At 44.2% G+C, this 22191-nt stretch overlaps 1 protein-coding gene across 6 annotated transcripts in view; it reads right to left on the bottom strand.

Moving 5' to 3' along the window:
• The window catches only part of CTNNA1 (catenin alpha 1), a 364979-nt gene that overhangs the window by 123384 nt on the left and 219404 nt on the right, over window positions 1-22191 (bottom strand). For 5 of the 6 annotated variants that reach the window (XM_070075027.1, XM_070075024.1, XM_070075026.1 and 2 more), the window contains 2 exons: window positions 15368-15474; window positions 13032-13227 (listed from right to left, as the gene is read on the bottom strand). In XM_070075027.1, the coding sequence (XP_069931128.1) occupies window positions 13032-13227; window positions 15368-15472 (301 nt within the window). In that variant the 5' untranslated portion in view covers window positions 15473-15474. 6 annotated transcript variants of the gene reach the window in all.

Genomic DNA, 22191 nt, shown 5'->3' with positions numbered 1-22191 from the left:
GTCATTTTTCTCCTCTGAAAAATGTAAGAGCCCATATGTAAGATCAAGCTTACAGTCTCAACCTGATTAAAACCACACTAACCAGATGAGACAAATTAAAATGCACACTCTCTCACACCCACACAAAGCTCTTCAAAGCTTGGTTCCAAGCCTGCACATCAGGAACTAAGGAGACCCAATTTCCCCTTCGCCTCCTGTCCATCTCTCAAGCCCTATCAGAAACCCTCACTGACAGCTGCTTTGTCCTGATCACACCTGCCTTTCATCATCCACCTTCCAAGCTGCCCACGTCAGCTGTGGGGACATCCGTCTGGAACTGTCAACAGCTCACTGGACAAGAGACCAATTTTCACCTCCTTCATTCTGACTCTAGTCAGCTGCCAGGAAAAAAATTATACCTCAAGAGCCTGACACCTTGTGCTCAATATCCCTTTGTCAAGGGTGAAATACATCATTATTCTCCTTAAAATTGCCTTGCCAAGATTCACAATGAAAACACACACCTATATGTATGCATGTTGCGTATTTTTTTCTCCCTATATACAAATCACTCAAGCTGCATTAAATAAGATGACATCTACTATCGCTTCTTGGCCTTTTACCTAAAATCAAGTGTAGAAGCTGGCATCAGGGCTGGCGCTGTGGAGTAGTGGGTAAAGCCGCCACCTGCAGTGCTGGCATCCCATGTGGACACCGGTTCAAGTCCCAGCTGCTCCACTTCCAATCCAGCTCTCTGCTAAGGCCTGGGAAAGAGGTGGAAAATGGCCCAAGTCCTTGGGCCCCAACGCCCACATGGGAGACCCGGAAGAATCAAGTCCTGGCTTCGGACATGCGCAGCTCTAGCTGTTGCAGCCAACTGCAGATGGAAGACCTCTCTCTCTCTCTGCCTCTCCTTCTCTGTGTAACTCTGACTTTCAAATAAATAAATAAATCTTTAAAAAAAAAAAAAAAAAAAAAAGATGGCACCTATATCCTCAACCTCACTAAACAAATATCAAATAAAGTATGAGAATGTCTCTGATATCAATTAAAAATCCCGGGAGGGGCTGCCATTGTGGTGCACTGGGTGAAACCATGGCCTACAACACTAGAATTCCTTGTCTGAGCACCTATTCAAATCCCAGCTGTTCCACTTCCAATCCAGCTCCCTGCTAAAGCATCTGTAAGACAGCAGAGGAAGATCCAAGTACCTCTGCCACCCACATGGGAGACACAGATGGAGCTCCTGGCTCCTGGCTCCAGCATTTGGGGAGTGAACCAGTGGTATACAGGTATCACACTAAATGTTTTAACAACACTGGGGAAAAAGGCTGGAAAGAGTCCATCAGTTTGTTTTTTTTTTTTTTTTTTTAGAAGATTTATTTATTTATTTGAAAGTTACAGAGGAAAATCAGAGAGAGAATTTTTTTTTTTTTTTAATTTGAAAGAGTTACACAGAGAGAGAAGAAGAGGCAGAGAGAGAGGGGTCTTCCATCTGCTGATTCATTCCCCAACTGGCTGCAGCAGTGCCATTCCGAAGCCAGAAGCCAGGAACTTCCCCCGGGTCCTCCCACGCGGATGCAGGGGCCCAAGGACTTGGGCCATCTTCTACTGCTTTCCCAGGCCATAGCAGAGAGCTGGATCAGAAGTGGAGCAGCCAGGACTTAAACCGGTGTCCATATGGGATGCCGGCACTGCAGGTAGTAGGTTTAGCCACTAAGCCACAGCATCGGCCCTGAGAGATCTTTCATCCGCTGGTTCACTCCCCAAATGGCCTCAACAGCTGGAGCTGGGCAGATCCGAAGCCAGGAGCTGCTTCCTGGACTCTCATGTAGGTGCAGGGGCCCAAGCACTTGGCCTATCTTCTACTGCTTTCCCAGGCACATTAGCAGCGAGCTGGATCAGAAGAGGAGCAGCCAGGACTCGAACCAGTGCCCATATGGGATGCCAATACCACAGACAGTGGCTTTACCTGCTACACCATGGCGCCAACTCCCATCCAGGCATTTTTATGGTGCCCACCAATAAATAGCAGTACACATGTAGGCAGTGAATGACTGTGGTTGGTGGTTCTAATAACACAAAACAAAGATCAGTAAGAAAATAATGGGGCCTCGACATACCAAAAGCCAAAGAGGCACTAGTGTTTATAGGTACCTAACATAATGTCTGAGGAACTCGACCAAGTGCTATAATGCTTCAGATACATTAATAAACACATATAAAAATTTTCAACCAGGGGGCAGCACTGTGGGGTAGTGGGCTAAGCCTCCACCTGCAGCACCAGCATTCCATATGGGTGCCGGTTCCTGTCCTGGCTGCTCCTCTTCCTATCCAGCGCCCTGCTAATGTCCTGGGAAAGCACAAGATGGCCCAAATATTTGGGCCCCTGCACCCACGTGGAAGACCTAGAGGAAATTCCTGGCTCCTGTCTTTGCATCAGCCTAAGTCTAGCCATTGCAGCCAATGGGCGAGTGAACCAGCAGATGGAAAATCTGTCTGTCTATAACTCTACCTCTTAAATAAATAAATAAATTTTTTAAAAAAATGTTCAAACATGGCCGGCACCGCAGCTCAATAGGCTAATCCTCCGCCTGCAGCGCTGGCACCCCAGGTACTAGTCCCGGTTGGGGCACTGGATTCTGTCCCGGTCGCTCATCTTCCTGTCCAGCTCTCTGCTGTGACCCAGGAGTGCAGTGGAAGATGGCCCAAGTGCTTGGGCCCTGCACCCACACGGGAGACCAGGAGAAGCACCTGGCTCCTGGCTTCAGATCAGCGCAGTGCACCGGCCGCAGCGGGCCAGCTGTGGCAGCCATTGGGGGGTGAACCAACAGAAAAAGGAAGGCCTTTCTGTTTCTGTCTCTCTCACTGTCCACTCTGTCAAAAAAAAAAAAAAAAAAAAAAAAAAAAAAGTTCAAACATTACGATCAAGTAACACAAATTTTCCAAAAGAAAACGCTTATAAAAAAAAATCACTGGGGCCAGTGCTTTGGCAAAGACACCGCCTGCTGTGCCAGCATCCCATATGGGCACCGGTTCAAGTTCCAGCTGTACTACTTCTGATCCAGCTCCCTGCTAATGCACCTGAGAAAAGCAATGCAAGATGACCCAACTGCTTGGACCCCTGCACCCACACTGAGAGACCAGGAAGAAGCTCCTGGCTCCTGGCTTTGGTCTGGTCCAGCCCTGGATGTTACAACCATTTGGATGAAAGAGCTACCTCCATCTTTCCCTCTCTGTGTAACTCTGCTTTCAATTAAGTAAAATTAAAGAAAAGAAAGTATGACTCTGAGGAAAATTTCTGAGTATATACATATGTGCAACTTCATCAAGCTACACACTGTTTTGTGCAGTTTATTGTATGTATATACTTTATTGAGAAGATCTCTGCCTATATTCCATTTTTGGAAATATACTTCATCAAAGTTTAAAAATGTTAGTACCAAAAACCCTGTTAAGGGGATGGAAAGTTAAAAGGAAAGCCTCCCTTTTCCAGACAATACAGTACCTATGGCATACAGTATCCACAGAATTATTACCTAGCAATACAGCCTACTGACGCACCAACCTGGATGGATTTCAAGTACATGATAATGACTAAAAAAAGCCAATTTCAATGAAAGGTCATACACTGTATCATTTCATTTGCACAACATTCTTGAAAGAACAGACCTACAGAGATGGAGAACAGATTTGCTGCCAGGGAGTTATGAGGGAGGCCCCCATGTTAGGAAAACGGCGCAGTTTTATCTATAGCGCGATCTATATCCTGACACCATCCTAGGCTCTAGCCCCAGCAACCATAGCTGGAAGCCAGGTGGCCACATGGCCCAACCACCGGTGTCAAGCTTCACCCCCATCCTAATGGGATTTGCTGCTCCTGCTTCCCTGCCCGCCCTCTGGTGAAGTTTTAAAAGGGCCTTTTCCTGAACACGTGGCTCTCTTGGCTCCTCTCATCTCTCTCCTCTCTTTTCTCCTCGCTAGCTCCTCTCCTCTCTGTCTCTCTCTCTCTTTTATACTCTCCTCTCTCTTTTCCTTCTTCATCCCTTCCCTCCAGCCTGCTGGGTTTTCCCCCCAATAAACCCTTTCCCTTACTCCGGTGTTCGGTGTGTTCTGTGGGCCTAACACCCCATAGTTATGAACTACCTCTCTGTCTACACTGCAGCAGTGGTTACACAAACCTGTAAGAGGACAGAGAACCACATGCACATGCTGAACCAATGCCATGCCAACTTTCTTTTTTGAGTTCTGCATAATTCCCTGAAATATAACCAATGGGGGAAGGAAAGGCAAAAGGACTGGGTGAGGAGTACAATGGACCCCTCTATACTATCTCCACAAATTCCTGTGAATCAATTATTTCAAAATAAAAGATTAAAAAATTAATACTTACTAGCTGATTTTTTTTAAAGATTTATGTATTTATTCAAAAGGCAGAGTTACAAAGAAGCAGAGGCAGAGAGAGAAAAAGGTATTCCATCCACTGGTTCACCACCAAGATGGCCGCAACAGCCAGAGCTGTGCCATTCCGAAGCCAGGAGCCAGGAGCTTCTTTCCAGTCCCCCATGCAGGTGCAGGGGTCCAAGGAACTGGGCCATCTTCTACTGCTTTCCCAGGCCATAGTAGAGAGCTGGATCAGAAGTGGAGCAGCTGGGACTCGAACCGCACCCATATGGGATGTCAGCACTGCAGGCGGAGGCTTTACCTGCTATGCCACAGCGCCAGTCCCTAGCTGACATTTTTTTCATTAGTGTAACTAAACCCTGAGGCAAATAGGGTCAAGCAATAACAGCTCTAAGTTAAGAATATGCTGTAGGGGCCAGCACTGTGACTTAGCAGGTTAAGCTGCCACCTACAGTGCCAGTGTCCCATATGGGTGCAGATTCAAGTCCCAGCTGATCAAATTCCAATCCAGCTCCCTGCTAATGAGCCTGGAAAAGCAGCAGAAGATGGCCCAAATTCTTAGGGACCTACTCCTACAGAAAAAACTTGGAGGACGTTCCTGGCTTTGGCCTGGCCCAGACACCAGGGAATGGAAAATACTTTCTCTCTCCTTCTCTCTCTGTACCTCTGCCTTTCAAATAAATATTAAATCTTAAAAAATAAAAATAAAAAAGAATATGTTATAACTCCCAATGATTCACCTGAGGTTTAGCAGCATATGCTGCCTCAACAATTCAAAAAATAAATAACTTACAGAAAATAAATTATCATAATTTTCCAGATCTCAAGTTCCTTAGTTCTATCTTTGGAGAACATCAGCTATTTGCACAGGCCAAGCTATCAGTTAACCTGCATTGACACCTAGCTGCTTCCCTCTTGCAGAGGCTACTGTAGCAGCCCCCTCCCTTGCAGCTCCATGTCACCCCACTACTGCTTTCCCTACCCCTTTAACCCTTCTTGGGCACAGCTCAGAGACTTATCTCCCAAAACACCACTTTTCCTCATATTCTATGTTGCCCAGATGGCAGAACTTTATAAGACAGGAAGAAAATTAAAGAGACATATTTCAGTTTAATTTAAGAAAAAAGCTTTAAAAATAAACACAAACCAATACTGCAAAGAGCTGCTTCCTGAGGTAGGGAGTCCTGTGTCACTTGATATATTCAAGCATATGGGAACCTGAACCATCTAAGCTATGAGACCTATCCCAAGCAAGTATCTCTCACTCTCCATCATTCCCCTAAGAGTCAATCCTCCTTTCCTCACCTGTGTTCCAAGCCACCCTCTCAAAGCTAGCCTCCAACTTCCCCCAACCCTTCCTACCAGCAGTACTCAACAAGACAAGCACCTACATACACTCATGGCCCTCTGTTCCTCAGCACCTCTCGCATCATCCACTATTTTTTTTTTTAATTATTTTATTTAAAAGGCAGAGTTACAGAGAGAGACAGAAATAGAGAAGTACTCCATCTGCCAGTTCACTACCCAAATGACTCCAACAGTACAGGATAGGCTAGGCTAAAGCCAGGAGTCAGGAGCATCCTCCAGGTCTCCCATGTGAATGCAGGGGCCCAGTTACCTGGGTCCTCCTCCAACTACCTTCCCACGTGCATTAGCACGGAGCTGGATCCCAAGTGGAACAGCCAGGACCCAAAGCAGCACCCATATGGAATGCTGGTGCTGCAGGGGACAGCCAAATCCACTTCGCCACAGTGTAGGCCGCATCTGCCGTTTTTCATACCTGGATGATTCCCTCTTCCTGCCTTCCATCTTCCAAGGTGCAGTGCCAACTCCAACACGTGCAAGAAACTTTTCCAACCCCATGCTTACCCTACCATTCCCCTACCAATCCAGTCATTAATTCTTTTTCATGTCTTTATACCCTGATTATCAGCTCTAGGACAACGTAGGATACACAGGATCCTGTCTGCTAGAAGACAGTCTCCATCAGGGACCATACACAATCAACCAGCCCCTTCCCTACTGTGGTTTCTCTGATACAAGCCTCTTCCCAGGAAATCCACTGTTGCCCAGCATACCAATCATTCCTTTGGTCCACTGAATTAAATACAGTTAAAAGCAATGTAGATGTACATGAAGGTGTAGCTCAGTCTCTTTGGGTCTTCTGTCCCTCAATCCACCCAGAAATGCCCAAGACCTCTAAGGAAAAAGCAACAGATGGGGCAGAAGTCTCTGAGTCTGGTTTTTTGAGATCCAACTGTGAATTGTGACTAATGGACTATAAAACCCTGTCTCAGTACAAATTATTACTCATCACTCCACTTTCAAGTTAACATCACCAATTCTGTTTTTAATGTCTCATCTTTTTCAAACAGGCTTCATTTAGGTATCCTCATCTGTTCCCTAATGTTCCCTTATCCAGCTAAGGGCCCTCTTTTTCTGGTCAAAACTCTACTCAACAACTCATAAATTACACTTCAAACACCAAAAAGCAGCTCCTATTCTTCATCTACTGTTAAAATATACATGTTTGGGGAGTGACTGCTAACAGAGATGAGGATTCCTTTTGGGGCGATGGAAATATTCTAGAATTATAAAGGAGTGACAGCTGCCTAACTCTGGGAATACTGTAAGAGCCACTGAATTATATAACTTAAAAGAGTGAATTATTTATCATTTTACATAAAGGTAAGAGGGACAAGTATTGAAGATTAAGCTACCGAAGAAGAAAAAGAAACCAATTTAATTACCACCATGGTAAGAGCTAGCAAGAGAAAGGCAGGAATGGCCTAACCACAGGACAGCTATGGAAGGTAAAGTCCCACAGAGAGAAACAAGCACATCTACGAAGTACAAATACCTCTGCTCACCACAGCTTCAGCTGATCAGAAGTACAGTGACACTCCCAAATTGCAGGGATTTTTATGTTAAGCAAACACTGACTGGCTCCCAGCCACACAGGCAGCTCGGCTGGATTGCATTAGCCTTGAGGTCAAGTGACCCAAGTTTTACATATAAAAATGTTTTACATTATTGTTGGGGCTAGTGCTGTGGCACAGCAGGTAAAGCCACCGCCTGTAACACCAGCATCTCATACGGGCACCAGTTGGAGTCCCAGCTGCTGCACTTCAGATTCAGCTCCCCACTAAAGCATCTGGAAAAACAGTGAAGATGACCCAAGTCCTTGGGCCTCTGCTCCCAGGTAGGAGACCAGAAAAGAAGCTCCTGGCTCCTGGCTTCAACCTGGTCCAGCGCTGGCTGTGGTGACCATTTGGGGAGTGAACCAGCAGATGGAAGATTCTTGTCTCTCCCTCTAACTCTGCCTTACAAGTAAATAAATAAAATAAAAATAAAAAATAAAATTTTTAAATGTTAGTGTTTATTATTCAGGGACTAATAATAAAGAAAGTTAAGTGGGGCCGGCATTGTGACGCAACAGGTTATGCTGCCACCTGTGATGCCAGCGTCCCATACGGCCCAGGTTAAAATTCCAAGCTGCTCCATTTCCCATCCAGCTCTCCAACGCGCCTGGGACAGCAGCAGAGGACAGCTGAATTGTTTGGGTCCCCGCACCCAACTGGGACACCGGATGAAGTTTTGGCCTCCTGCGTTCAGCCTTCAGCCTAGCCAGTCCTGGCCATTGTGACCATTTGGGGAATGAATAAGCAGATCGAAGATATTTCTCGCTCTCTCACTCTTTTTCTCTCCCCTTCCCATCCCCTTTCTGTTCTCTACCTTTCAAATACACTTTTTTTTAAGCTTTATTTATTTATTTGGAAGGCAGAGTTACAGAAAGGCAGAAGTAGACAGAGAGCTCTTCCATTCACTGGTTCACTCCCCAAATGGCCCAACGGCCAGAGCTGAGCTGATTCAAAGCCAGGCGCTTCTCCTGGGTCTCCCAAATGAGTACAGGGGCCCAAGGACTAGGACCATCTTCTACTAATACAGGGCATAGTAGAGAGCTAGATTGGAAGAGGAGCAGCTGGGACTAGAACCGGTGCCCATATGGGATGCTGGCAATGCAGGTGGAGGATTAACCTATGCACCACAGTGCCGGCACCTCTGTCTCTTAAATCAGAAGTTTCTCTGATGGAAATCTGTAACAATCATGCACCTCCCTAAAACACCCCACAACTTTGAAGGTATATCTGGATTTCTCTTTTCTTGTTATTTTTATTTATATCTGTGAAAAAATTTTATGGGCTTCTGAATCATAACCTTGCAGTTATTTATGATCATGATCGAGTCACCATAATTTGCCATCTCCCTGGGTATGGGGAGCTATAACCAAAATATAACTGCCTCCTATCATCTCAATTGAAGCAGATAAGGAAAGTTGAAACTGCTATTTTTTCTTGGCTTACTTTGATCTTTGGAGCATCTTAACAAATGGTGGTGAAATCTCTCATCTGTCATAAATAGAGCAAAATACATATCATGGAAGTGATTAATCCGAGATTCTTTAATCCACCATGTCATGTTGGCTATATTTCTGATCACTCAACATTTGGAACCCTGTAGTGGTGTTAAGACACCTGCACAATCTTTGACCCCCTCCTTAAAAAAAAGCCAAATTTGGGGCCAGTGCCGTAGTGCACTAGGTTAATCCTCCGCCTGTGGCACTGGCATCCCATATGGGCGCCGGTTCTAGTCCCGGCTGCTCCTCTTCCAGTCCAGCTCTCTGCTGTGGCCCAGGAGGGCAGTGGAAGATGGCCCAAGTGCTTGGGTCCCTGCACCCGCATGGAGACCTGGAGGAAGCACCTGGCTCCTGGCTTTGCATCAGCGCAGCTCCGGCCATTGCAGCCATTTGGAGAGTGAACCAACGGAAGGAAGACCTTTCTCTCTCTCACTGTCTGCAACTCTACCTGTCAAATAAAATCTTAAAAAAAGGGGGGAGGGGGGATTTAACCTTGATCTCCTTGAAGGTGAGACTCAATTCTACAAAAAATAGAATGCTGTAGTATTATTACTATCTACCTTGGAGGCAAGGTTGTACAAGGAAGGTACATGGGTTATTCAGCCTGAGAAAAGCTGGCTGCTCTGCCATGAGGACACCAGGAGGTCCTTTGCTACCAGTCAGTACTCATTCGCTAAGCATGCAAATGACCTGCCTTGGAAGCAGATTTCCAGCTCCAGTTGAGTTTCACATGACAGCAGCTCCAACCCATCCTGAATCCCTGACCCACAGAAAACAATGGAAGATAAGTCTTGTTTGTTCTAAGCTATCAACTTTTAGAATAATTCATTGGGCAACAAAATAAGATTAAATACAGTTTCCTGGCCTGAATTCAGTTGTTCTCAGCATTTATGCAAAACCTCGACCTAACAGCTGAGGATTTTACTGAGAATGTATATGCTTATAAAAAAAGATGCATATCCACTGAAATGACTGCTAAATGATGAATAAGAGGATTTCTTTGTTCTGAGTCAGTGCTAATTTTGTTTAGATTAGGGTCTGGCAAATCTTTTCTGTATAGAACCAGGTAGTGTTTTAGGCTTTACTAGCTGTGAGGTCTCTACTGGAATTCTTCAGCTGTGCTGTTGTATTAGGAAAATAGCTATAGACAGTATCTAAACAAATGGTCATAGCTGTGTTCCCATAGGATTTATCTAGAAAGCAAAGAGGTACACTAGGTTTGGCTCACAGGCTGTAGTTTGCTAACTCTGATCTAGGATCTTCCCATACTTTTAAGGATATGGGCTTACTGTTTTCAAAGAAGTATTTATTTCTAACACCTCTGAGCTAAAACTTAACATGTCTTTGAGTCTGTACTTGCCTTGTGCTTTCTATATAATCATAATTACCGGAAACATAAAAGTATATACAAAAAATTTTTTGCAATGTAACTTCTTTTTATTAAAATTTATTTATTTGAGGGGCCAGCGTTGTGGTATAGCAGATAAGGCCGCTGAATGCAGTGCCGGCATCCCATGTGCGCTCCAGTTCAACACCCAGCTGCTCCACTTCCAATCCAGCTCTTCGCTGTGGACTAGGAAGCAGCAGAAGATGATCCAAGTCCTTGGGCCCCTGCACCTGCGTGGGAGGCCCAGAAGAAGCTCCTGGCTCCTGGCTCCTGGCTCCAGAACAGCCCACAGCTCCAGCCATTGGGGCCATTTGGGGAGTGAACCCGCGGATGGAAGACCTTTCTCTCTGTCTCTCCCTCTCTCTCTGCCTCTGCAACTCTGCCTTTCAAATAAACAATTAAAAAAAAAAAAAAAAAACCACTGTACCATGCTATATAGTATCCCCCAGAAAATCATGTCTACCTGGAACTTAATTTGACTTCAGAAATGAGTCTCTGCAAAGTTATAATATTAAGGTCATACTGCCTGAGGATATGTCCTAATTCAATGACTGATGTTTTTACAAGGAGTGAAATGTAAACACAGGGAGAATAGCATATGATAGTAGAGACTGGAGTGATGTCACTACAAGCCACAAGTAAGGATTGCTGACAATCACCAGAAGCCAGGAGACAGGCATGGAACACACTGTCCTAGAGCCCCAGGAAGGGACCAAGCATGCTGACTCCCGACGGCAGATGTCTGGCCTCCAAAATTCTCCGCTACTCTTCTCAGATACCACATTCATAATAATTTGTTTATGGCAGGCCCTATTATGAAATTTCAATAATCTCATCATTTGTACTATTAGAAATATTTATCTTCAGCCTGAGAACTGAGAATAATATTCACCATTCAAGGTTTAGAGTTCACAATTTCAGAGTAACAATAAGGGATGTTATCTCTACTTAATGCCCTGCCCCTTTCCGGGTACAAAAATGAATCTGGTATATAAAGATAACTGAAAATGAATCATGATGAAGAATGGGGTGGGAGAGGGAGTGAGAGATGGGACAGTTGCGGGTGGGAGGGAGGTTATAGGAGCAAAAGCCACTATAATTCAAAAAGTTGTACTTTGGAAATTCATATTTATTAAATAAAAGTTGAAAAGAAAAAAAAATGAATCTGACATAAGTCTCCACTGGTCTAATGCACTGTGCTGTCAGGCACCAGAAATCCAGTGAGGTCTAACCAAAAGCTGGCAATGCACTAGTATACAGAGGGGCTAATTCAGCTGACCCCCAACAGCATATAAACTCCTCTATCTTCATTGATGTCCTCCTACTGAAACCTAAGTCTATCTCACACAACACTACAGGTTCCAAGAAGTTTATCTGCCAGATTTAAAGTCTTCTTTCTTACTTGCAACACAATAATGATGACAACTTTTCCCACAGTTATCACTGGCAGGCTACAGATCACCATTTCATCTTCTGTGTATTTGGAATTTCCCAAAACATGATTACTTTAAGCCCAATTTACATCCAGCTCAAACCAGCACAAATATACATGGTTGACTTAACATACCAAAATAACAGAATAATGAAATCAGATGACTGAATATTATCAGACTAGACACTTGCATCTTACCCCTTTCATTTCCTCAGCATGAACTAAAGAGAGGTATCGTGAGGACAGCGTTGTGGGACAGTGATTTAACTTGTCACCTGCAATGCCAGCATCCCATATCAGAGCATCAGTTCAACTCCTAATTGCTCTGTTTCAAATCCAGCTCCCCCCACAATGCACCTGGGGAAGCAGAAGACAACCCAAGTGGCTGGGTCCTTATCACCCATGTAAGAGACTTGCATGGGGCTCCTGGCTTCCACCTGGAAAAGTCTCAACCATTGCAGCCTTTCAAATCAAAGTTGTTTTTTAAAGGCAGAGTTACAGAGAGAGAAGACAAAGAGATCTTCCACCCACTGGTTCACTCCCTAGATGTCCACAACAGCCAGAGCTGGGCCAGGCCAAAGCCAGGAACAGACAGCTTCTTCAGGGTCTCCCACATGAGTGCACAGACCATCTTCCCCTGCTTTCTCAGGCACATTATTAGCAGGAACCTGGATTGGAAGTGGAGCAGCTGGATTTCAAGCCGGGCCGATATAGGATGCCAACGTCGTATGCGGATGTTTAACCTGCTATGCCTCAATACCAACCAAATAATTCTTATGTTTTTTAAAAGATTTATTTATTTATTTGAAAAGCAGAGTTACATAGAAACAAAGATCTTTCAAACACTGGCTCACTCCCCAAATGGCCGCAACTACCAGAGCTTTTCCCAGGTCGCCAAGTAGGTGCAGAGGCCCAAGGACTTGGGCCATCTTCCACTGCTTTCCCACGCACATTAGCAGGGAACTCAATTGGAAATGGAGCAGCCAGGACTCAAACTCACACCCATACAGGATGCCGGCACTGTCAATGGCAACTTAACCTAGAATGCCACAGCATTCTTTAAAAAAATAATAATAATAAAGAGGCATCATACAGGATAAAAAGTCCCATTTATTTCCTACCAAATTGTGTTACAACATTTCTAAAGCTTAATATTACATGAAACCCCTAAAAGTAGTAGATTCAGATTTTCCAAAGAGATGTTCCTTTGTAAGCATCTCTTAATTAAAATATGAGCCAACAGAACTTAAACACATCTCTGATAACTGGTAACTGAATATCTTAAGTTACTCAGCAACTGGCAAGCATGAGAATGAGAACATTGACCACAAAATATCTCTTTCAAAGACCAATTTTCTAGAACGGCTTTTTTTTTTTTTTTTTTTTTTTAATATAAAGTGATATTAGCCTACCTTGTTTCCGAACATCCTCCACAGCAGCCACAAGCTCCTCCTTGAGAAACTGGCTCTCCTTTGCAATTTTATCCCCCTTATCCAGGAAATTCTCAGTTGCTTGTTCAACAGACGCAGCCAAAACATGAGCCTTCTTAGAACGACCTCGCTTTTTATTAGAGGGCCCCTTGCTATTTGTGTTTACCAGGGTTGTAACCTAAAAGTTTCATTTTTAAAAAAGTAAATTTCAGTCAACTGAAATGAAAATAGAAAGAACATCTTTAAAGACAGTCAGTTATTCACAAAGATTTCACTAAGCATTAACAAATAACCTCCATCTCTACATTTAAGACATACAGCAATGTTACTATAGTTTCTAAAATAATTTTGTTTTCCCAGTATGTGAAACAAATACAAAATGCACTTCAACTCTTTAAATATAATCAATACATTTTCAGTTTGATTTTACAAATTCAACAGTGATTAGAGACAAGTTATCCATACTACAGGAGTATGCCACCAAGTTGTTCTAGAGAAAGATAAACAGTGAAATGATTTGCAACTGGCATTGTGGCATAGCAGGTAACACCACTGCCTGTGATGCCAGCATCCTATGTGGGTGCTGGTGTCTGTTGGTGACCAAGAAGCTTCCAGCTCCTGGCTTCAGCCTGGCCAGCGCTGGCTGTAGCAGCCATCTGCATGGTGAATCAGTGGATTGAAAAATCCCTTGTCTGTTTCCCCCCCTCTTTCAAAATAAATAAATAAATCTTTAGGAAGGCGGGGAAAAGGCACGATGAACTGATTAGCTTTACCTGGAGGTTACATTTCACCATTTCTTTTTAAAGATTTATTTATTTATTTGAAAGCCAGAGTTACGCAGAGAAGGAGAGGCAGAGAGAGAGAGACAGAGGTCTTCCATCCGCTGGTTCACTCCCCAATTGGCCGCAACAGCCAGAGCTGAGTCAATCCGAAGCCAGGAACCAGGAGTTTCTTCCGGGTCTCTCATGTGGGTGCAGGGACCCAAGGACTTGGGCCATCTTCTACTGCTTTCTCAGGCCATAGCAGAGAGCTGGATCGGAAGTGAAGCAGCCAGGACTCAAACCAGCACCCATATGGGATGCTGGCACTGCAGGCGGCAGCTTTACCCACTTTGCCACAGCGCCGGCTCCTCACCACTGTTTCAATCTTTATAAAATGTTTTAAGATAATCTGCTTCTGAAGTTGTGTCATTGTTTATTCGTGTAAATCTCAGCAATTAATTAGTAAAGGGTCTTAATAAAGTAAGGAATGATTGCCCAAAGTAGCCTACTGTGATGATGGTTTAACTCCCAGAATCATCATTAACATGTATAACACCAGATGATCTGTAGGTTGAAGATGATTATAAAGATTTGTTACAATGCAAATTTGCCAAATAGAAGACCTACTGAGGGCTACAGTAGATGGGCCACCACCAAGTAAATATTTCAAAGTCTTACCAAACACTCCTACATATAGATATATAAAATACTTGTTTATGAGTTGGGATGGAGTCTTAAAAAGTATACGCCACTTGAATTTCATTTTATCTCTCCCTCTCCTATACTCTTACACTCATTCACACTGATGACAACTATGGCAAACTGAACGTACACAGCTAGTTGCTAACAATTAATGAAACGTCATCACTCTGTTAATCAGTAGTTGTAACAGAACATACTAAAACTATATCCTCACACTGAATTACCTTCTAAGTAATCCTACACAACCAAAGATCCCACCTTGGTTGGGTGCACCCTCTGAAGAGCTTTACAAAGTGAAAACACTTGGAAAGATTGAAGAAAATGGTAGTAAGCTAAGGCCAGCACTGTGGCAAGTAAGCTAAGCCTCTGCCTGTGGTGCAGGCATCCCATACAAGTACCAGTTGGTATCTCAGTTGCTCCTCTCCCGGTCTAGCTCTCAGCTATGGCCTGGAAAAGCAGTAGAAGACAGCCAAAATGCTTGGGCCTCTGCACCACATGAAAGACCCAGAAGAAGCTTCAGGCTCCTAGCTTTGGATCGGCTCAGCTCCTGCCATTGTGGCCATCTGGGGAGTGAACCTATGGATGGGAGAACTTTCTTTCTATCTTTAACTATACTTCTCAAATAAATAAAATCTTTAAAAAAGAAAAGAAAATGGTAGTCAGTCATGTCCTAAAGGGTTCGAAAAACCCAGGCATCACTATTTAACTACTATCAGAGCCAAGTCATCAACTACTATCAACCTCAACTCAACCACTCAAATTAAGGCTTTGAACTAAGTAATGTCACTCTGTGCCCAGCCTAGTGCTACAGACCCATGTTACAACAGCCATGTGCTTGTATTCTCAGATTCTTACCTGAGTGACAAGAGGCTCCAACAGTCTTTCCACTGCCAGAGTCCTGATCTCCAGGCTTTTGGGGTCCCATTTGAAATTTATGTTGCCTGTATGGACAGCAGTCATTTCTAGGGCAAAAACAAAAAGGCAAAGTCAAACTCCAAACACAAGATGAAATACGTTAACAAATCTCCACTGCTTAAGGGCTTTGTCAGGAAAGCTACTTTCTCCACAAGTTAAAGAATTTTAACTGGCCTGGCACAACCAAGACCAAGTAACCTACAATCACCTACACTTAAGGACGATGCTGTTGTCCCCAACACTAGAGGCGCTACCAGGGGGCATTCCAAGACATGCTACGCCATTCCCTTTGGGGCTTTCTGGCACAAAGACAGGTCCACTTCTAGTCTCTATCCCACCCCACTTGACTTGAGGATGAAAACCAAAGTGAACGAATGCCACTTTTAAAAGAAATCTCCTCAAATGAATACAGAATATCCTGTTTTTTCTGATTCCACATTTACACTACATATTATCTAACAGGGACGCTTCACTGCATATTTTGATGGATTCTTTGAGACCATCTTGTCTTATTCTATTAAAACATAATGCTTGAGTCTGCTGCCCTCCACATCTACAGCCATTATCACTCTTAGCCAGAGGAAACTTCAAGTCGCCCTTAGTTAAACATCACTGCATCACTGTCGAGGCAAACTTCCATTAGAAGAGGCTGTAAGAGTATGGGAAAGGGTGGGTGCTTGGAGCTGCAATTAAGACACCTCCTGGGATGTCCACATCCCATATCAGAGTCCTTAGCTTCCTGTCCTGGCTCATTCTGAGTTCCAGCTTCCAGCTAATGTACACCCTGGGAGGCAGCAAGTGACAGCTCAAGTACCTGGATCCCTGCCACCCAAGTGGGAGACCCAGGTTCTGTTCTGGACTCCTGGCTTCAGTCCAGCCTGGCCCAGCGCTAGCTACTGATGGCATCTGGGGAGTAGATAGAGAACCTCTATCTCTCTTTCCTTCTGTCTGTGCTCTTCAAATAAATTAAATAAATTTAAAGATTAAAATTAAGAGATTAGAGGGGGAAAAATTACGTAACAGAAAAAGACCAGCGATGTGATGCTGGCATCCTATATTGGAGTGCTGGTTTGAAATGCAGCAGCTCTGCCTCCAATCCAGCTCCCTGTTAACATGCCTTTGATGGCAGTGGAAGATGGCCCAAGTACTTGGGCTCCTGCTACCCATGTGGGAGACTAAGATGAAGTTCCTGGTTTCTGGCTTCAGCTTGGCCCAGCCCTGACTGTTTGAGTCATTTAGGGAATAAATCAGCAGACAAAAAATCCACTTTCATCTCTTCGCATTTAAAATTATTAGGGGCCACCATAGTGGCCTAGTGAGTAAAGCCACCACACACACCACTTGCATCCCACATAGGTGCCAGTTCATGTCCTGGCTGCTCCAATTTCAGTCCTGCTCCCTGCTATGCTAATGGTCTGAGGAAAGCCCAAGTGTTCGCACTGTGGTCTAACAGGTTAAGCTGCTACCTGCGGCGACGGCATCTTGTTTGGATGCCAGTTCAAGTCCCAGATGCTACACTTCCAATCCAGCTCCCTGCTAATGCACCTGTGAAAGCAGAAGATGGCCAAAGTGCTTGGGCCCCTGTCACCCATGTGAGAAATCCAGAAGAAGGTCCTGGCTTCAGCCCATCCCAGCCCAGGCCACTGTGGCCGTCTAGGGAGTGAAGCAATGGATTAAAGGTCTCTGTCTCTCCTTCTCTTTCAAATAAGTATTTTTTTAAGAATCTTTTTTAAAAAATAACAAAAATATCACTGAAACAACACACAACTACCTAAATAAATATCCTATGACCACAGGTATTCTCAAAACAAAAGAGATGGGAGAGGGAATATCTTTACACTATGTAGACAATTAGAAAATGACCATGGTAATAACCAAGACAAGGATCATCAATGGATCTAAAAAACATTAGGTTAAAGGTTACTAAGTAATAGGATATTTGGAAAGTGCCAAAGTATCACCTGACAGGTTAATCACTAATAAAGGAAAAGATACTTTTTTTTTTTTTTTTTTAATTTATTTGACAGAGTTAGACAGAGAGAGAGACAGAGAGAAAGGTCTTCCTTCCATTGGTTCACTCCCCAAATAGCCACTACGGCTGGAGCTGCACCAATCCAAAGCCAGGAGCCAGGTGCTTCCTCCTGGTCTCCCATGCGAGTGCAAGGGCCCAAGCACTTGGGCCATCCTCCACTGCCTTCCCGGTCCACAGCAAAGAGCTAGACTGGAAGAGGAGCAGCCGGGACTAGAACTCGGCGCCCATATGGGATGCCGGTGCCACAGGCGGAAGATTAATAACCAAGTAAGCCACAGTGCCGGCCAAGATACATCTTTATAATATTGATATCTTATGTCACCACCTTAAGCAAATAACTAAAATACGTGCTGCTAATAATGGGACACCTGGTATTAAAGGTCTCTTTTAAGAAGAAATAGTAAGTACCCTTTATCACCCATAATGTATTCTTGAGAAAACAGCTGTTTTACATGTTTAGCCTGAGTCTAATCAACTTCCCTCACGGAGATTCAAATATTTATTTTTAATGCGGTGGATCCCTTTGGAAGTCTTATGGAGCCTACACACCAACATTGTTCAACAGAAATACAATATGGAGACACATTATAATCTAAAATTTTCTAGTAGTCACACTGAAAAAAGTGAAAAGAAATTGGTGTGGGGTCAGCACTGTGAGCAGGCGGCCCCTACAGGTGCACTTATTCTAGATCCAGCTGCTTTGATTCCAATCCAGCTCCCTACTAATGCACTTGGAAAGCAGAAGCAGATGGCCCAAGTATTTGGGCTACTGCCACTCAGGTGGGAGACCTAGCAGTTCTTGCTCCTGGCTTCAGCCCAGCCTAACCACAGCTGTTGTGGGCACTCAGGGAGTCAACCAGCGGATACATGCTTGCTCTGTCACTCCACCTTTCAAATAAATCTTTTAAATATGTTTAAATATTTAATATTTAAAATAAATTATTTATTTATTTTATTTAATATTTAAAATAAATAAAATAATTAATTTAAATATATTTAAATATTTAAATCTTTTAAATATTTTTCTTTAGAAAAAACAAATGTGTGATACAGTAGAATACCTGCTCCTTTATTAATTAAGATCTGACAAGAGGTCTCAAAACTACAAGAAATAAAGAATATATACTTTTTTAAAGAGTTACTTATTACTTGAAAGGCAGCGTTACAGAGCAGGGGGAATGGAGATACAGCATGTGTGTGCACACACGCGCGCGCACACACACACACCCCACACACAGTGGGGTATCTTCCGTTGGCTGGTTCATTCTCCAAATACCCACAACGGATGGGGATGGGTCAGGCCAAAACCAAGAGCCTGGAACTCTCCATCTGGGTGGTGGAGACCTAGGCACTCATATCAACTGCTGCTACTTCCCAAGAGACATTAGAAGGGCGTTGGATCAGATGTGGAGCAGTCAGGACTTGAACCAGTGCCCATATGGATGACAGATTCTCACAGGTGACTTAACCCACTGTACCACATTCAGACCCTATATATACATATTTTATTCAAAAACTCTTTATTACCACTATTGCAGATATGAAAAGCCCTGATACTCCTACTGTGCCAAAGGTACAAATACAGTTTAAATGTGTAGTTTGCTGTCTACATTCATAGAAAGAAACGCTAATTTACTGTTAGAGAGTAAGGAAAACAAAATTTTCCAATCCAAACTCACTGACTCTAGGTTAAGAAACCCTAATCTATACTAACTTTCAAGAATAGGAAATACAGAAGCATGTCAAGCAACACAAGACAAAGACAAATGCAGAATACAGAGCATCCGACAAGGCAACATCAGGGCTGTAACTCTTCAAACTGTCTTACACAGGTAGGATATGGGAAGCCTGTTCTACACTGAGACATATGCACACAAAGCAATACATGTACCTTGTCTGGAACTTGATTAGAAACAAGCTCTAAACATTCATGGGAAACTAGTAAGTCGTTAGTATGAAATTTTAGATATTATAGAATTTCTGTTAAATTTCTCAGAAATGGTAACAGAATTTTGACTGTGCAGAAATGTATTTTTGAGAGACACATTCTGAAATACTCAGGGAAAAATGTCAAGATATTAAATATTAGTTAAAAATTCAAGAGTTCAATGAATGATTAAAAATACTTTTAACTGTTGAATATATGTGGAGGTCTATAGGTCAATGTTCATAATTCATTTTTTTTTTTTTTTTTGACAGGCAGAGTGGACAGTGAGAGAGAGAGAGACAGAGAGAAAGGTCTTCCTTTTGCCGTTGGTTCACCCTCCAATGGCCGCCGAGGCCGGCGCGCTGCGGCCGGCGCACCGCGCTGATCCGATGGCAGGAGCCAGGAGCCAGGTGCTTTTCCTGGTCTCCCATGGGGTGCAGGGCCCAAGCACCTGGGCCATCCTCCACTGCACTCCCTGGCCATAGCAGAGAGCTGGCCTGGAAGAGGGGCAACCGGGACAGAATCCGGCGCCCCAACCGGGACTAGAACCCGGTGTGCCGGCGCCGCTAGGCGGAGGATTAGCCTAGTGAGCCGCGGCGCCGGCCAATCCATTTTTTGATTGTTGAGAGATACAGGCCAACGGACCAAGAAAGAGAACTCACATCCACTGGTTCACTCCCTGAACGCCCACAAAAACCAGAACTGGGCATGGCTGAAGCAGAGAACCAGGAACTCCATCCCCGTATCTCACCTGGGGAGCAGGGACTTAACTACTTGATCCTTTATCTGATGCCTGCCAGGATGCACACTAGCAGGAAGCCGAAGTCACAACCAACGCACTCTGTCAGGGACACAGATGTTCCAAATGGCAGTTTAACCACAAGGTCAAAGGTCTGCCCCCCTTTAACATCTTTGTGTATCTGAAATTTCTCACTTTCTTTTTTTTTTTTTTAATATATATTTGAAAGGCAGAGTTACAGAGAATGAGAGATTGAGAGAGATCTTCTATCCACTGGTTCACTCCCCAAATGACAACACCAGGGCTGGTCCAGGCAGAAGCCAGGAGCTTCTTCAGGGTCTCCCACAGGGGTTCAGGGGCCCAAGGACTTAGGCCATCTTCCACTGCTTTCCCAGGCAGATTAGCAGGCAGCAGGATCCGAAATACGGCAGCCAGGACTCGAACCGGCACCCATATGGGAATTTATAGGAAAATGTTCAAAATACATACTCCTAAACATGGAACAGTGAGGGGTTTTTGGTTTTTTTGTTCGTTTGTTTTTTTTTTTGTTTTTTTGTTTTTTGTTTTTTGTTTTTTTTTGGACAGGCAGAGTGGATAGTGAGAGAGACAGAGAGAAAGGTCTTCCTTTTGCCATTGGTTCACCCTCCAATGGCCGCCACGGCCGGCGCACCGCGCTGATCCGATGGCAGGAGCCAGGTACTTCTCCTGGTCTCCCATGCGGGTGCAGGGCCCAAGCACTTGGGCCATCCTCCACTGCACTCCCGGGCCACAGCAGAGAACTGGCCTGGAAGAGGGGCAACCGGGACAGAATCCGGCGCCCTGAGCGGGACTAGAACCCGGTGTGCCGGCGCCGCTAGGTGGAGGATTAGCCTAGTGAGCCGCGGCACCGGCCAGCACAGTGATTTTTAAACAATCTAAAGTATAACTACAAGGGGAAAAAAGGCACCTGGGTACACACACTAAAGTATTAACAGTGATGTTTTCTCTGAAGTTAGGATAACCTACTCTGAGTGGTTTTATTATTCCTTCTGATTGGGCCATTACAGCCAATTGGGGAGTGAACCATCAGATGGAAGACCTCTCAACTTCTCTCGCTCACTCTCTCTGCCTCTCCTCTCTCTGTGTAACTCTTTCAAATAAATAAATAAATCTTTTAAAAAAAAACCCAATATATAATAATCTTGATTCAGGTAAGAATCATCAAAGAATGCTAAACCAAGTAAATAGAAGTTTCCTAAGAATCACTATTTACCTGGTGTCATACTAACTCCCAACAGATTACATATTTTTGACAAGGGGGGGAATTAACTTTACAGGTAGACACCATCTCAGCCAAGTGATCAAAATTAACATTCCGATAAGGGGACAAAATGGCATCAGCTACCTCTAAGAGAGATATACCATGACTTCAGTACTATTTCCTCCCAAAATTAGACAACGTCAATCTAGTCATGACGAAACATCAGATAAATTCAAAGTAAGGGATGCTCTACAAAGTAACTATAGCCGTGCGCGAGTCGGGGGCTCGCACGAAAGCCGCCGTGGCGCAATGAAGGTGAAGGCCGGCGGCGGCTTCCCGCCGTCGTCGGCCGAGGTGGGATCCCGAGGCCCTTCCAGTCCGCCGAGGGCGCACCACCGGCCCGTCTCGCCCGCCGCGCCGGGGAGGTGGAGCACGAGCGCACGTGTTAGGACCCGAAAGATGGTGAACTATGCCTGGGCAGGGCGAAGCCAGAGGAAACTGGTGGAGGTCCGTAGCGGTCCTGACGTGAAAATCGGTCGTCCGACCTGGGTATAGGGGCGAAAGACTAATCGAACCATCTAGTAGCTGGTTCCCTCCGAAGTTTCCCTCAGAAAAAGAAAAAAACAAAAGAAATAAAAAAAAAAGAAAAAAAAAAGAAAGTAACTATAGCCACAGTCTTAGGAAATTAAGAAACTCTTTGAGGCTAAACAGGGCTAAAGTGACATTACATCTCAATACTGTCATTCTGGATGGAAACTGTTCTGACAAGGGGAATCTTAAGACAACTGATAAAAATGTGAATATGGGTTCTGAACTAGATAACTGT

Source organism: Oryctolagus cuniculus, chromosome 6 (genome assembly GCF_964237555.1).
Source record: "Oryctolagus cuniculus chromosome 6, mOryCun1.1, whole genome shotgun sequence".
In the NCBI taxonomy this organism is placed as follows: Eukaryota; Metazoa; Chordata; class Mammalia; order Lagomorpha; family Leporidae; genus Oryctolagus; species Oryctolagus cuniculus.
Note: the sequence above shows the minus strand (reverse complement) of the source record. Positions and strands in the feature narration are given on the sequence as shown.